This window comes from Puma concolor, chromosome A3, assembly GCF_028749965.1.
Source record: "Puma concolor isolate L17-30 chromosome A3, mPumCon1.1.hap2, whole genome shotgun sequence".
NCBI classification, from domain to species: domain Eukaryota; kingdom Metazoa; phylum Chordata; class Mammalia; order Carnivora; family Felidae; genus Puma; species Puma concolor.
This window is the reverse complement of record NC_141669.1, coordinates 140,515,695-140,530,313: the sequence shown is the minus strand read 5'-3', so window position 1 is coordinate 140,530,313 and position 14,619 is coordinate 140,515,695. Positions and strand designations below refer to the sequence as shown.

General features: G+C 71.9%; 1 protein-coding gene across 1 annotated transcript in view; it reads right to left on the bottom strand.

Annotated features, from left to right (window-relative positions):
• COL20A1 (collagen type XX alpha 1 chain) overlaps nt 1–14,619 on the bottom strand; it is a 41,115-nt gene that overhangs the window by 10,371 nt on the left and 16,125 nt on the right. The window contains 11 exon segments of the mRNA XM_086702690.1: nt 112–150; nt 10,263–10,392; nt 10,572–10,714; nt 11,115–11,139; nt 11,141–11,248; nt 11,413–11,555; nt 12,000–12,129; nt 12,628–12,767; nt 12,942–13,065; nt 13,174–13,319; nt 14,075–14,204. Of these exon segments, the coding sequence (XP_086558816.1) occupies nt 112–150; nt 10,263–10,392; nt 10,572–10,714; nt 11,115–11,139; nt 11,141–11,248; nt 11,413–11,555; nt 12,000–12,129; nt 12,628–12,767; nt 12,942–13,065; nt 13,174–13,319; nt 14,075–14,204 (1,258 nt within the window).

Here is a 14,619-nt window from a genome sequence, read left to right as displayed (position 1 = left end):
GCCCCTTCGTGGCGGGTGGGGTCCCAGGCCACCCTCCTCAGACGGTTGTGAGAGGAGGGGGGGACAGGTGGGGGGTGTGGAGGGTCAGCTGTCACACAAGGGCAGGCCTACCTGAGAGGGAGCCATCTGGGCTGAGGGCGGGGCAGGCTGCTGGGAGGCAACAAGGAGTCAGTCAGGGCCAGGCTGGCACGAGGCCCCGCCCCACCTGGGGAGCGCCCTGCCCTGAAGTCCACAGATGCCCTGGAGATGCTGGTCTTCAGCCTGTGGTCTCCACGCCTCAGGGAAGGATGGACATGATGTCCCGCTCCCTCGGGGACCTCACTTCCACCCCCTGCAAGACAGCACGCACCCAGGGGTGCTCCCACTGGGCACCAAACCCTGAGGGTACTGGCCACCCGATGTGCCCCAGGTGGCAGAGCCAGGGAGACGGACACACCGACCTGGGGACACCTCAACTGGGGGACATGCCAACCTGGGGACAGGCTGACCTGGGGACATGCCGACCTGGGGTCATGCTGACCTGGGGACACCTCGACTGGGGGACATGCCAACCTGGGGACAGGCTGACCTGGGGACATGCCGACCTGGGGACATGACTGGGGGACATGCCAACCTGGGGACAGGCTGACCTGGGGACATGCCGACCTGGGGTCATGCCGACCTGGGGACACCTCGACTGGGGGACATGTTAACCTGGGGTCATGCCGACCTGGGGTCATGCTGACCTGGGGACACCTCGACCTGGGGACACGCTGACCCAGGGACACACCGGCCAGGTCCCTGGCTGTGTAGGGTTCCTCCGCTGCCAGGGGCACAGTGGGTGCTTAGAAGTTGTTCACGAGCCAGTAAAGGCACCACTGAGTAGGGAGACCCCCATCCCCAGAGGCATTCAAGCCAAAACTAGATGGCCCTACAGAGGGGACACAGAGGGAGACTGGAGTGGCCCAGCTGAGTGGCCTCAGTGGGCCCTCTGCTCTGCAGTGTGTGACCCGGTGTCCTCAGCTGGTCCTGCCTGTGGGTGGCCATCCCCCAGGGCCGACTGAGGCCACATCCCTGTACTCCGTGCATCGAGGGAGGCCAGCCCGGGCCCCTCGCCTGCCCTGTCTATGAGGTACAGCCAGCTTGCCCGGGACTCCTGCCGGGCTGGACGCTACCTGCACCCCCAGACGCAGAGATGGGACAATTACGAGCCCGTTCCCCAGCTTTGAGCATTACTGGCAAGGTTCCAACCAGGAGCCCCCAGCCACATCAGCCTGCATGCATTGCATTGACCAGCATGGTCCTAACCTCTGGGTTGGTGTTTGCGCTGTCCAATGGGGGCAGGTTCCATGAGAACCCTGATTGCCCTTCTGTTAGTTCGGCAGTGCTCGGCACAGCCTGGGGCAGGACTCCAGCAAGGAGGCCCACGGGTTCTAGGCTCCCAGGGGCCTGGCTGGGTGTGAGGGTCTGGGGTCTTGGCTGGGGCCTGGCTGGGTCTGGGGTCTTGGCTGGGGCCTGGCTGGGTGTGAGGGTTGGGGGCCTGGCTGGGGCCTGGCTGGGTCTGGGGTCCTGGCTGGGGCCTGGTTGGATGTGAGGGTCGGGGGCCTGGCTGGAGCCTGGCTGGGGCCTGGCTGGGTCTGGGGTCCTGGCTGGGGCCTGGCTGAGTGTGAGGGTCAGGGGCCTGGCTGGGTCTGGGGTCTTGGCTGGGGCCTGGCTGGGTGTGAGGGTCAGGGGCCTGGCTGGGTCTGGGGCCTGGCTGGGGCCTGGCTGGGTGTGAGGGTCTGGGGCCTGGCTGGGGCCTGGCTGGGTCTGGGGTGGTGGCTGGGGCCTGGCTGGGTCTGGGGTCTTGGCTGGGGTTTGGCTGGGTGTGAGGGTTGGGGTCCTGGCTGGGGCCTGGTTGGGTGTGAGGGTCAGGGGCCTGGCTGGGGCCTGGCTGGGTCTGGGGTCCTGGCTGAGGCCTGGCTGGGTCTGGGGTCCTGGCTGGGGCCTGGCTGAGTGTGAGGGTCTGGGGCCTGGCTGCGTCTGGGATCCTGGCTGGGGCCTGGCTGGGTGTGAGGGTCGGCGGCCTGGCTGGGGCCTGGCTGGGTCTGGGGCCTGGCTGAGGCCTGGCTGTGTCTGGGGTCCTGGCTGGGGCCTGGCTGGGTCTGGGGTGGTGGCTGGGGCCTGGCTGGGTCTGGGGTCCTGGCTGAGGCCTGGCTGGGTCTGGGGTGGTGGCTGGGGCCTGGCTGGGTCTGGGGTCCTGGCTGGGGCCTGGCTGGGTGTGAGGGTCGGGGGCCCGACTGGGGCCTGGCTGGGTCTGGGGCCTGGCTGAGGCCTGGCTGGGTCTGGGGTGGTGGCTGGGGCCTGGCTGGGTCTGGGGTCCTGGCTGGGGCCTGGCTGGGTGTGAGGGTCGGCGGCCTGGCTGGGGCCTGGCTGGGTCTGGGGTCCTGGCTGGGGCCTGGCTGGGTGTGAGGGTCGGGGGCCCGACTGGGGCCTGGCTGGGTCTGGGGCCTGGCTGAGGCCTGGCTGGGTCTGGGGTGGTGGCTGGGGCCTGGCTGGGTCTGGGGTCCTGGCTGGGGCCTGGCTGGGTGTGAGGGTCGGCGGCCTGGCTGGGGCCTGGCTGGGTCTGGGGTCCTGGCTGAGGCCTGGCTGGGTCTGGGGTGGTGGCTGGGGCCTGGCTGGGTCTGGGGTCCTGGCTGAGGCCTGGCTGGGTCTGGGGTCCTGGCTGGGGCCTGGCTGAGTGTGAGGGTCTGGGGCCTGGCTGCGTCTGGGATCCTGGCTGGGGCCTGGCTGGGTGTGAGGGTCGGCGGCCTGGCTGGGGCCTGGCTGGGTCTGGGGCCTGGCTGAGGCCTGGCTGTGTCTGGGGTCCTGGCTGGGGCCTGGCTGGGTCTGGGGTGGTGGCTGGGGCCTGGCTGGGTGTGAGGGTCGGGGGCCCGACTGGGGCCTGGCTGGGTCTGGGGCCTGGCTGAGGCCTGGCTGGGTCTGGGGTGGTGGCTGGGGCCTGGCTGGGTCTGGGGTCTTGGCTGGGGCCTGGCTGGGTGTGAGGGTCAGGGGCCTGGCTGGGTCTGGGGTCTTGGCTGGGGCCTGGCTGGGTGTGAGGGTCAGGGGCCTGGCTGGGTCTGGGGCCTGGCTGGGGCCTGGCTGGGTGTGAGGGTCTGGGGCCTGGCTGGGGCCTGGCTGGGTCTGGGGTGGTGGCTGGGGCCTGGCTGGGTCTGGGGCCTGGCTGAGGCCTGGCTGGGTCTGGGGTGGTGGCTGGGGCCTGGCTGGGTCTGGGGTCCTGGCTGGGGCCTGGCTGGGTGTGAGGGTCGGGGTCCTGGCTGGGGCCTGGCTGGGTGTGAGGGTCGGCGGCCTGGCTGGGGCCTGGCTGGGTCTGGGGTCCTGGCTGAGGCCTGGCTGGGTCTGGGGTGGTGGCTGGGGCCTGGCTGGGTCTGGGGTCCTGGCTGGGGCCTGGCTGGGTGTGAGGGTCGGGGGCCCGACTGGGGCCTGGCTGGGTCTGGGGCCTGGCTGAGGCCTGGCTGGGTCTGGGGTGGTGGCTGGGGCCTGGCTGGGTCTGGGGTGGTGGCTGGGGCCTGGCTGGGTCTGGGGTCCTGGCTGAGGCCTGGCTGGGTCTGGGGTGGTGGCTGGGGCCTGGCTGGGTCTGGGGTCCTGGCTGGGGCCTGGCTGGGTGTGAGGGTCGGGGGCCCGACTGGGGCCTGGCTGGGTCTGGGGCCTGGCTGGGGCCTGGCTGGGTCTGGGGTCCTGGCTGGGGCCTGGCTGGGTGTGAGGGTCGGCGGCCTGGCTGGGGCCTGGCTGGGTCTGGGGTCCTGGCTGGGGCCTGGCTGGGTGTGAGGGTCGGGGGCCCGACTGGGGCCTGGCTGGGTCTGGGGCCTGGCTGAGGCCTGGCTGGGTCTGGGGTGGTGGCTGGGGCCTGGCTGGGTCTGGGGTCCTGGCTGGGGCCTGGCTGGGTGTGAGGGTCGGCGGCCTGGCTGGGGCCTGGCTGGGTCTGGGGTCCTGGCTGAGGCCTGGCTGGGTCTGGGGTGGTGGCTGGGGCCTGGCTGGGTCTGGGGTCCTGGCTGAGGCCTGGCTGGGTCTGGGGTCCTGGCTGGGGCCTGGCTGAGTGTGAGGGTCTGGGGCCTGGCTGCGTCTGGGATCCTGGCTGGGGCCTGGCTGGGTGTGAGGGTCGGCGGCCTGGCTGGGGCCTGGCTGGGTCTGGGGCCTGGCTGAGGCCTGGCTGTGTCTGGGGTCCTGGCTGGGGCCTGGCTGGGTCTGGGGTGGTGGCTGGGGCCTGGCTGGGTGTGAGGGTCGGGGGCCCGACTGGGGCCTGGCTGGGTCTGGGGCCTGGCTGAGGCCTGGCTGGGTCTGGGGTGGTGGCTGGGGCCTGGCTGGGTCTGGGGTCTTGGCTGGGGCCTGGCTGGGTGTGAGGGTCAGGGGCCTGGCTGGGTCTGGGGTCTTGGCTGGGGCCTGGCTGGGTGTGAGGGTCAGGGGCCTGGCTGGGTCTGGGGCCTGGCTGGGGCCTGGCTGGGTGTGAGGGTCTGGGGCCTGGCTGGGGCCTGGCTGGGTCTGGGGTGGTGGCTGGGGCCTGGCTGGGTCTGGGGCCTGGCTGAGGCCTGGCTGGGTCTGGGGTGGTGGCTGGGGCCTGGCTGGGTCTGGGGTCCTGGCTGGGGCCTGGCTGGGTGTGAGGGTCGGGGTCCTGGCTGGGGCCTGGCTGGGTGTGAGGGTCGGCGGCCTGGCTGGGGCCTGGCTGGGTCTGGGGTCCTGGCTGAGGCCTGGCTGGGTCTGGGGTGGTGGCTGGGGCCTGGCTGGGTCTGGGGTCCTGGCTGAGGCCTGGCTGGGTCTGGGGTCCTGGCTGGGGCCTGGCTGAGTGTGAGGGTCTGGGGCCTGGCTGCGTCTGGGATCCTGGCTGGGGCCTGGCTGGGTGTGAGGGTCGGCGGCCTGGCTGGGGCCTGGCTGGGTCTGGGGCCTGGCTGAGGCCTGGCTGTGTCTGGGGTCCTGGCTGGGGCCTGGCTGGGTCTGGGGTGGTGGCTGGGGCCTGGCTGGGTGTGAGGGTCGGGGGCCCGACTGGGGCCTGGCTGGGTCTGGGGCCTGGCTGAGGCCTGGCTGGGTCTGGGGTGGTGGCTGGGGCCTGGCTGGGTCTGGGGTCTTGGCTGGGGCCTGGCTGGGTGTGAGGGTCAGGGGCCTGGCTGGGTCTGGGGTCTTGGCTGGGGCCTGGCTGGGTGTGAGGGTCAGGGGCCTGGCTGGGTCTGGGGCCTGGCTGGGGCCTGGCTGGGTGTGAGGGTCTGGGGCCTGGCTGGGGCCTGGCTGGGTCTGGGGTGGTGGCTGGGGCCTGGCTGGGTCTGGGGCCTGGCTGAGGCCTGGCTGGGTCTGGGGTGGTGGCTGGGGCCTGGCTGGGTCTGGGGTCCTGGCTGGGGCCTGGCTGGGTGTGAGGGTTGGGGTCCTGGCTGGGGCCTGGCTGGGTGTGAGGGTCTGCGGCCTGGCTGGGGCCTGGCTGGGTCTGGGGTCCTGGCTGAGGCCTGGCTGGGTCTGGGGTGGTGGCTGGGGCCTGGCTGGGTCTGGGGTCCTGGCTGGGGCCTGGCTGGGTGTGAGGGTCGGCGGCCTGGCTGGGGCCTGGCTGGGTCTGGGGTCCTGGCTGGGGCCTGGCTGGGTGTGAGGGTCGGGGGCCCGACTGGGGCCTGGCTGGGTCTGGGGCCTGGCTGAGGCCTGGCTGGGTCTGGGGTGGTGGCTGGGGCCTGGCTGGGTCTGGGGTGGTGGCTGGGGCCTGGCTGGGTCTGGGGTCCTGGCTGAGGCCTGGCTGGGTCTGGGGTGGTGGCTGGGGCCTGGCTGGGTCTGGGGTCCTGGCTGGGGCCTGGCTGGGTGTGAGGGTCGGGGGCCCGACTGGGGCCTGGCTGGGTCTGGGGCCTGGCTGAGGCCTGGCTGGGTCTGGGGTGGTGGCTGGGGCCTGGCTGGGTCTGGGGTCCTGGCTGGGGCCTGGCTGGGTGTGAGGGTCGGCGGCCTGGCTGGGGCCTGGCTGGGTCTGGGGTCCTGGCTGGGGCCTGGCTGGGTGTGAGGGTCGGGGGCCCGACTGGGGCCTGGCTGGGTCTGGGGCCTGGCTGAGGCCTGGCTGGGTCTGGGGTGGTGGCTGGGGCCTGGCTGGGTCTGGGGTCCTGGCTGGGGCCTGGCTGGGTGTGAGGGTCGGCGGCCTGGCTGGGGCCTGGCTGGGTCTGGGGTCCTGGCTGAGGCCTGGCTGGGTCTGGGGTGGTGGCTGGGGCCTGGCTGGGTCTGGGGTCCTGGCTGAGGCCTGGCTGGGTCTGGGGTCCTGGCTGGGGCCTGGCTGAGTGTGAGGGTCTGGGGCCTGGCTGCGTCTGGGATCCTGGCTGGGGCCTGGCTGGGTGTGAGGGTCGGCGGCCTGGCTGGGGCCTGGCTGGGTCTGGGGCCTGGCTGAGGCCTGGCTGTGTCTGGGGTCCTGGCTGGGGCCTGGCTGGGTCTGGGGTGGTGGCTGGGGCCTGGCTGGGTGTGAGGGTCGGGGGCCCGACTGGGGCCTGGCTGGGTCTGGGGCCTGGCTGAGGCCTGGCTGGGTCTGGGGTGGTGGCTGGGGCCTGGCTGGGTCTGGGGTCTTGGCTGGGGCCTGGCTGGGTGTGAGGGTCAGGGGCCTGGCTGGGTCTGGGGTCTTGGCTGGGGCCTGGCTGGGTGTGAGGGTCAGGGGCCTGGCTGGGTCTGGGGCCTGGCTGGGGCCTGGCTGGGTGTGAGGGTCTGGGGCCTGGCTGGGGCCTGGCTGGGTCTGGGGTGGTGGCTGGGGCCTGGCTGGGTCTGGGGCCTGGCTGAGGCCTGGCTGGGTCTGGGGTGGTGGCTGGGGCCTGGCTGGGTCTGGGGTCCTGGCTGGGGCCTGGCTGGGTGTGAGGGTCGGGGTCCTGGCTGGGGCCTGGCTGGGTGTGAGGGTCGGCGGCCTGGCTGGGGCCTGGCTGGGTCTGGGGTCCTGGCTGAGGCCTGGCTGGGTCTGGGGTGGTGGCTGGGGCCTGGCTGGGTCTGGGGTCCTGGCTGAGGCCTGGCTGGGTCTGGGGTCCTGGCTGGGGCCTGGCTGAGTGTGAGGGTCTGGGGCCTGGCTGCGTCTGGGATCCTGGCTGGGGCCTGGCTGGGTGTGAGGGTCGGCGGCCTGGCTGGGGCCTGGCTGGGTCTGGGGCCTGGCTGAGGCCTGGCTGTGTCTGGGGTCCTGGCTGGGGCCTGGCTGGGTCTGGGGTGGTGGCTGGGGCCTGGCTGGGTGTGAGGGTCGGGGGCCCGACTGGGGCCTGGCTGGGTCTGGGGCCTGGCTGAGGCCTGGCTGGGTCTGGGGTGGTGGCTGGGGCCTGGCTGGGTCTGGGGTCTTGGCTGGGGCCTGGCTGGGTGTGAGGGTCAGGGGCCTGGCTGGGTCTGGGGTCTTGGCTGGGGCCTGGCTGGGTGTGAGGGTCAGGGGCCTGGCTGGGTCTGGGGCCTGGCTGGGGCCTGGCTGGGTGTGAGGGTCTGGGGCCTGGCTGGGGCCTGGCTGGGTCTGGGGTGGTGGCTGGGGCCTGGCTGGGTCTGGGGCCTGGCTGAGGCCTGGCTGGGTCTGGGGTGGTGGCTGGGGCCTGGCTGGGTCTGGGGTCCTGGCTGGGGCCTGGCTGGGTGTGAGGGTTGGGGTCCTGGCTGGGGCCTGGCTGGGTGTGAGGGTCTGCGGCCTGGCTGGGGCCTGGCTGGGTCTGGGGTCCTGGCTGAGGCCTGGCTGGGTCTGGGGTGGTGGCTGGGGCCTGGCTGGGTCTGGGGTCCTGGCTGGGGCCTGGCTGGGTGTGAGGGTCGGGGGCCCGACTGGGGCCTGGCTGGGTCTGGGGCCTGGCTGAGGCCTGGCTGGGTCTGGGGTGGTGGCTGGGGCCTGGCTGGGTCTGGGGTCCTGGCTGGGGCCTGGCTGGGTGTGAGGGTCGGCGGCCTGGCTGGGGCCTGGCTGGGTCTGGGGTCCTGGCTGGGGCCTGGCTGGGTGTGAGGGTCGGGGGCCCGACTGGGGCCTGGCTGGGTCTGGGGCCTGGCTGAGGCCTGGCTGGGTCTGGGGTGGTGGCTGGGGCCTGGCTGGGTCTGGGGTGGTGGCTGGGGCCTGGCTGGGTCTGGGGTCCTGGCTGAGGCCTGGCTGGGTCTGGGGTGGTGGCTGGGGCCTGGCTGGGTCTGCGGTCCTGGCTGGGGCCTGGCTGGGTGTGAGGGTCGGGGGCCCGACTGGGGCCTGGCTGGGTCTGGGGCCTGGCTGAGGCCTGGCTGGGTCTGGGGTGGTGGCTGGGGCCTGGCTGGGTCTGGGGTCCTGGCTGGGGCCTGGCTGGGTGTGAGGGTCGGCGGCCTGGCTGGGGCCTGGCTGGGTCTGGGGTCCTGGCTGGGGCCTGGCTGGGTGTGAGGGTCGGGGGCCCGACTGGGGCCTGGCTGGGTCTGGGGCCTGGCTGAGGCCTGGCTGGGTCTGGGGTGGTGGCTGGGGCCTGGCTGGGTCTGGGGTCCTGGCTGGGGCCTGGCTGGGTGTGAGGGTCGGCGGCCTGGCTGGGGCCTGGCTGGGTCTGGGGTCCTGGCTGAGGCCTGGCTGGGTCTGGGGTGGTGGCTGGGGCCTGGCTGGGTCTGGGGTCCTGGCTGAGGCCTGGCTGGGTCTGGGGTCCTGGCTGGGGCCTGGCTGAGTGTGAGGGTCTGGGGCCTGGCTGCGTCTGGGATCCTGGCTGGGGCCTGGCTGGGTGTGAGGGTCGGCGGCCTGGCTGGGGCCTGGCTGGGTCTGGGGCCTGGCTGAGGCCTGGCTGTGTCTGGGGTCCTGGCTGGGGCCTGGCTGGGTCTGGGGTGGTGGCTGGGGCCTGGCTGGGTGTGAGGGTCGGGGGCCCGACTGGGGCCTGGCTGGGTCTGGGGCCTGGCTGAGGCCTGGCTGGGTCTGGGGTGGTGGCTGGGGCCTGGCTGGGTCTGGGGTCTTGGCTGGGGCCTGGCTGGGTGTGAGGGTCAGGGGCCTGGCTGGGTCTGGGGTCTTGGCTGGGGCCTGGCTGGGTGTGAGGGTCAGGGGCCTGGCTGGGTCTGGGGCCTGGCTGGGGCCTGGCTGGGTGTGAGGGTCTGGGGCCTGGCTGGGGCCTGGCTGGGTCTGGGGTGGTGGCTGGGGCCTGGCTGGGTCTGGGGCCTGGCTGAGGCCTGGCTGGGTCTGGGGTGGTGGCTGGGGCCTGGCTGGGTCTGGGGTCCTGGCTGGGGCCTGGCTGGGTGTGAGGGTCGGGGTCCTGGCTGGGGCCTGGCTGGGTGTGAGGGTCGGCGGCCTGGCTGGGGCCTGGCTGGGTCTGGGGTCCTGGCTGAGGCCTGGCTGGGTCTGGGGTGGTGGCTGGGGCCTGGCTGGGTCTGGGGTCCTGGCTGAGGCCTGGCTGGGTCTGGGGTCCTGGCTGGGGCCTGGCTGAGTGTGAGGGTCTGGGGCCTGGCTGCGTCTGGGATCCTGGCTGGGGCCTGGCTGGGTGTGAGGGTCGGCGGCCTGGCTGGGGCCTGGCTGGGTCTGGGGCCTGGCTGAGGCCTGGCTGTGTCTGGGGTCCTGGCTGGGGCCTGGCTGGGTCTGGGGTGGTGGCTGGGGCCTGGCTGGGTGTGAGGGTCGGGGGCCCGACTGGGGCCTGGCTGGGTCTGGGGCCTGGCTGAGGCCTGGCTGGGTCTGGGGTGGTGGCTGGGGCCTGGCTGGGTCTGGGGTCTTGGCTGGGGCCTGGCTGGGTGTGAGGGTCAGGGGCCTGGCTGGGTCTGGGGTCTTGGCTGGGGCCTGGCTGGGTGTGAGGGTCAGGGGCCTGGCTGGGTCTGGGGCCTGGCTGGGGCCTGGCTGGGTGTGAGGGTCTGGGGCCTGGCTGGGGCCTGGCTGGGTCTGGGGTGGTGGCTGGGGCCTGGCTGGGTCTGGGGCCTGGCTGAGGCCTGGCTGGGTCTGGGGTGGTGGCTGGGGCCTGGCTGGGTCTGGGGTCCTGGCTGGGGCCTGGCTGGGTGTGAGGGTTGGGGTCCTGGCTGGGGCCTGGCTGGGTGTGAGGGTCTGCGGCCTGGCTGGGGCCTGGCTGGGTCTGGGGTCCTGGCTGAGGCCTGGCTGGGTCTGGGGTGGTGGCTGGGGCCTGGCTGGGTCTGGGGTCCTGGCTGGGGCCTGGCTGGGTGTGAGGGTCGGGGGCCCGACTGGGGCCTGGCTGGGTCTGGGGCCTGGCTGAGGCCTGGCTGGGTCTGGGGTGGTGGCTGGGGCCTGGCTGGGTCTGGGGTCCTGGCTGGGGCCTGGCTGGGTGTGAGGGTCGGCGGCCTGGCTGGGGCCTGGCTGGGTCTGGGGTCCTGGCTGGGGCCTGGCTGGGTGTGAGGGTCGGGGGCCCGACTGGGGCCTGGGGGTCTTGGTGCCCACTCACCCGTGTGGCCTATGGCAGACACAGTCCTGCTCTCCCCCGCTCCATAGACCGCGGAGACCAGGACCCTGTACTTGCTGGCCGCCAGCAGGTTGGGGAGCGTCACGTGATTGCGGAGTCCTGGAACAGAGATCTGGGGTGGGGCGGGGGGGACACGGTCACCTAAGCTGCCCCCTCTGGAGCGTCTCTGCTCTCGCTTGTCTGCATCCGTCACAGAGGGGCGACCGCCCTCAACACACAGGGCGGCTGTGTCTCCCCCGGGACCCGGGGGCGCTCGATGGGCCGTGGCCTCCCTGCTCCACCGAGACCCACCGACTTCTCGGGCCCCAAGCCCGAGGCTGGCAGGTAGGTGAGCCGGTAGTGGAGGACGTGGCCGCTCGGAGGTGTCCAGCTGACTTGCAGGCTGTCGGGTGACTTGGACGCCAGGGCCAGGTCAGAGGGCGGGCTCCGGTGCGCTGTGAGGCAGGCGCCACCCTGGGGGCTCAGGCCGGGGCTGGAGGATGGCTGGCATGCCCCGCGGGGGTCTGTCCCTGCTCCCCCCCGCCCCCACCCTCCCACCACGTCCTGCGGCGCAGACGGGACCACTGGGCACCGGGTCAGCTCCAGGACAGTCCTGAGCACTCTGTCATACCAGGTAACCTGAAACTTTGGCTGCCCCTGAACACCTGCCTGGAGGGCTCAGGGGGAAGCCCGTGGACCCAAGTGGTCAGGCCAGAGGGTTGGGGGACTCAGGGAGCTGCCGGTCAATGGCTCTGGAGCTCAAGGCCCTGGGCCCCTGGAGCTGGGAGGGTCCAGGGTCCCTCTGGGCTGCTTCTGCTCCTTGCACGGCTGGGGGGCAGAGCAGCGGTCACCTACGGGGGGTGTAGCGGAGGGACACCGGGGTCGCTGTGGGCCCCATCTCTGTAGTAGGCCAGGATGGTGATCTCATACTCCAAGTGGCTTCGTAGGCCAGGCAGGACTGCCACGTCCCGGTGCCCTGGGACAGAGATCTGTGGAGAGGAGGGACAGGTGTCCGTCCCGCGAAGAGGTGTCCTCTCCCTGGGGCTCGGCTCACAGGCCGCGGGCAGGCAGCCGTCCCCGGGACGAAGCACGAGGGTCTGAGCCCTCCCGGAGCCCGGCTTTGGGAGATGGTCCTCCTCTCCCCGGCCCACACCTCGTGGGCCTTCCCGTCTCCCAGGGGCGTCCACTTGATCTGGTACACAAGGACGCCGGAAGCTGCTGCGGCCGTCCACTCCAGTTGAACCTCGTCCCCAGGGAGCTCTGTCACCGAGAGCTGGCTCGGGCTGGGGACTTTCCCTGGAAGACGGGGCGGGGAGACTGAGGCTGGGGGGACGGGGCCTGGAGAAGCAGATGCCGTGAGGAGGTGGCCTCCGCACCCCTGCCCCTCAAGACTCATCAGAAACATCCTAACGCACCCGGGAAGGAGATTTCACCGATGCAGGACCACGCTTGGGGGTGACTGCCCCATGGGGGGCAGAGGGGATCCCCAGACCCCACCCAGCAGCCATGCCCACATTTTCCCCCTTTGCCCAGGACCCGGCTGCAGGCTGGGCACGAGCCCTGGTTCTAGAGGTGCCCGGAGTCGTGCCCTCGAGGGCCCTACACCCCGTCGTCACACCTGTCCAGGTACGTGTGCCCCCGGCTCAGCACTGCACAGGGCAGCTATGTGTTGCTGTGAACCATCCGTCGGGTGGAGGTGTGGAGCGGCCTGGGGGCCCCAGGCAACCGCAGCCCACTCACGCGTAGTCAGGCGGCCGGTCAGCACGGAGGAACTGCCCCCGGGGTAGAGGCAGGTGACGCGGACAGAATACACAGTGGAGGAGGACAGAGGGCCCACGGTGGCCGAGGAGGCGTTGCCGGGAGCCTCCACCTGTGAGGCACGTGGGTGGAGGCCTGGAGCCAACTGCCCCTGCCAGGGAGGAGACCCCGGCCTGGGACCTGCCAGCGGGACGGCCCATGACGGCCCTGAGTAGGGGAGTGAGTGTGCACTGGGAGTGGGGAGCCCAGCACACGTGGGGCCTCCCGGGGCCTCCCCCCCTCAGCCCCCCCCACCCCTAGAGAGTCCAGCCAGCCTGTCAGGACAGCACGAATCCTGCACACCTCGTCACGGGTGTCACTTAGGTATATGGGTCCAATTCCTGGCCTCCCACCGGTCTCCCCCCACCCCTGCGGACTGGCCCCCAGGTGGACATGGTCCGTGCCGCTCCTCAGCAGGCCAAGGCTGGCGCCCGGGGGCCCAGCAACACCCAACAACTGTGAATGTGGGGGTGGAGGTGCTGAGGGTGCTGGGTCCCCCCCCCACCCTGTTCACCTCATTCCCGCTGGACACCACGCCCCCCAAGGGCCCCTGGGCAGGTGCTGCTCTCACCTCCCCTGAATGGCTGCCGTCACTGGAGGCAAAGCTGATCCTGAACAGACGCACGGGCTTCGAGACGCCCTCCCAGGAAACATGGGCTGAGTCGTGACTCACATCCGAGAAGCTGAGGTGTCCGAGGGGCGCGAGGGTGGCTGCAGAGCACGTCGAGGCCTCAGGGACCAGCCAGCACCCTGTCCCCAAGTGTATCGGGGTGGGTGGGCAGGGGCTAGGGCTGCTGGGGCCACCAAAGGGGTCTGTGGTCCCCCACCTGGTGGAAGGCTGGGGGGAGCCAGAGTGGGGCATTTGCCCGGTGGACGCGCACTCACAGGTCCTGGCGCGGATGCCCCGAGCCTCGCTGGCCTCGGCCCCTTGCAGGCTCTGTACCCAGACATCATAGTCCCTGCCGGGCTCCAGGCCGTCCAGCAGCACCTCGGGCTGCCCCACCCGCACCTGCGGGGACGTGGTGCTCATGCTGGCCCTTGCCCGCCACCCTCCCCACCCCACCTGCCCCCAGCCCCGGGCACCCTCCTCCGCCTCCCCTTCCGGCTGGCCTCGAACCTCTCTCCCCTCCTCTTGGCCCTTGGCGGAGGCCGACAGGCACCGTACCAGGTACCGTGTGGCCCCGGCCGACGGCTGCCAGGTGAGGCGGATGGTCCTGGGTGTCACTGCGGCCAGGGCCAGCGCCTGGGGCGGAGGCAGAGGCGCTGGGGGAAGGCAGAAAGGAAGAGAGCAGCACTTTCCAGGAAGCGCGCACGCGAAAAGGAGGCCCCTCGCTAGAATAACCGCCGGGCTGGGTCAGCGCAGACCTTGCGACGGGGCCGCTGGAGGCAGGTGGGAAGAAAGGCCCACAGACCATTCTGTCTGTCCCCACATTTCACTTTGGGCCGAGTCTCCAGCTCACAGCTCTGGGGAATCACAGCCGCCTGGTGTGTTTCTGTTTAAGGCTACCTGCCCTGAGGGTGGGGAGGCCAGGGCCCCTAGGTTAGCAACCCCTTAAAGACGCCCTGCGCTGAATGGTCCCACCGACACAGATGGTCCAGAAATGGCCAATCCATGGAGGCAGAAAGCAGACTGGAGTCACCAGGAGCTGGGGGACTGGGGGCAACGGCCAGGGGCACACAGCTTCTTGCAGGTGAGGACAACGTTCTACAGTGGACTGTGGTGACCCTCAGGGGCCAGACCAACAACCGAGGAGTCTCACAGTTGGGAGTTGCACGACATGTGATTCGTTTCCCAATAAAGCTGTCAAAGGGGGCTCATGGCCGGCCAGGTAGGACGGGAGCTCCGTAAAAGGTTTGAGCAGCTCAGAAGAAGACACTGAGGGTCAGAGAGGCCCAGAGACTGGGCTGAGGCCGGGCCTGCCCGTGGCATCGCCCTTGCTGGTATGAGGCTCCAAGGGGAGGCTGCAGGTAGGGTAGCCCCCGAGCCCCAAGCCCGGCCGGGGCTCCACCCCACCCACCTGTGGTCACGAGGCGCCTCAGGCCCTCTCCGAACCCAGCCCGGAGGACAGGGAGCACAGACACCAAGTACTGCGTGCCGGCGGTCAGGTTGTGAAGCTCCGTGGACGAGGCGGGCCCCTCCACCACAACCTACAACAGGAGCCTCAGTGGAGCCGGGGGTGGGCGCAGGGGGTGGGCACGGGGGGCGGGCACAGGGGGCGCAGGGGGTGGGAGCAGGGGGTGCAGGGCAGGGGATGGCCACGGGGGTAGGCGCAGGGGGCGCACGCAGGGGGCGGGTGTAGGGGTGCGGCGGGTGCAGGGCAGGGAGACAGTCAGCTCCGGTGGGGGCTGTGGTCAGTCCTCGCTTCCCACACGGCTGCACCCCCGGCCCCGGCCACCGGGCGGCCATCAAAGCACCCCACGCGCTCCACCTTCTGCCCCGGCCACCCGAGCCTGCCCTCGGCGCTCCGGCTCCGCGGCCGCAGCAGGTCTGGCGGGACCACCCTTGCCACGCTTTCTCCGTGATGGCCGTGTCACGTGTGGCCCTGACTGGAGCCGCGTCTCA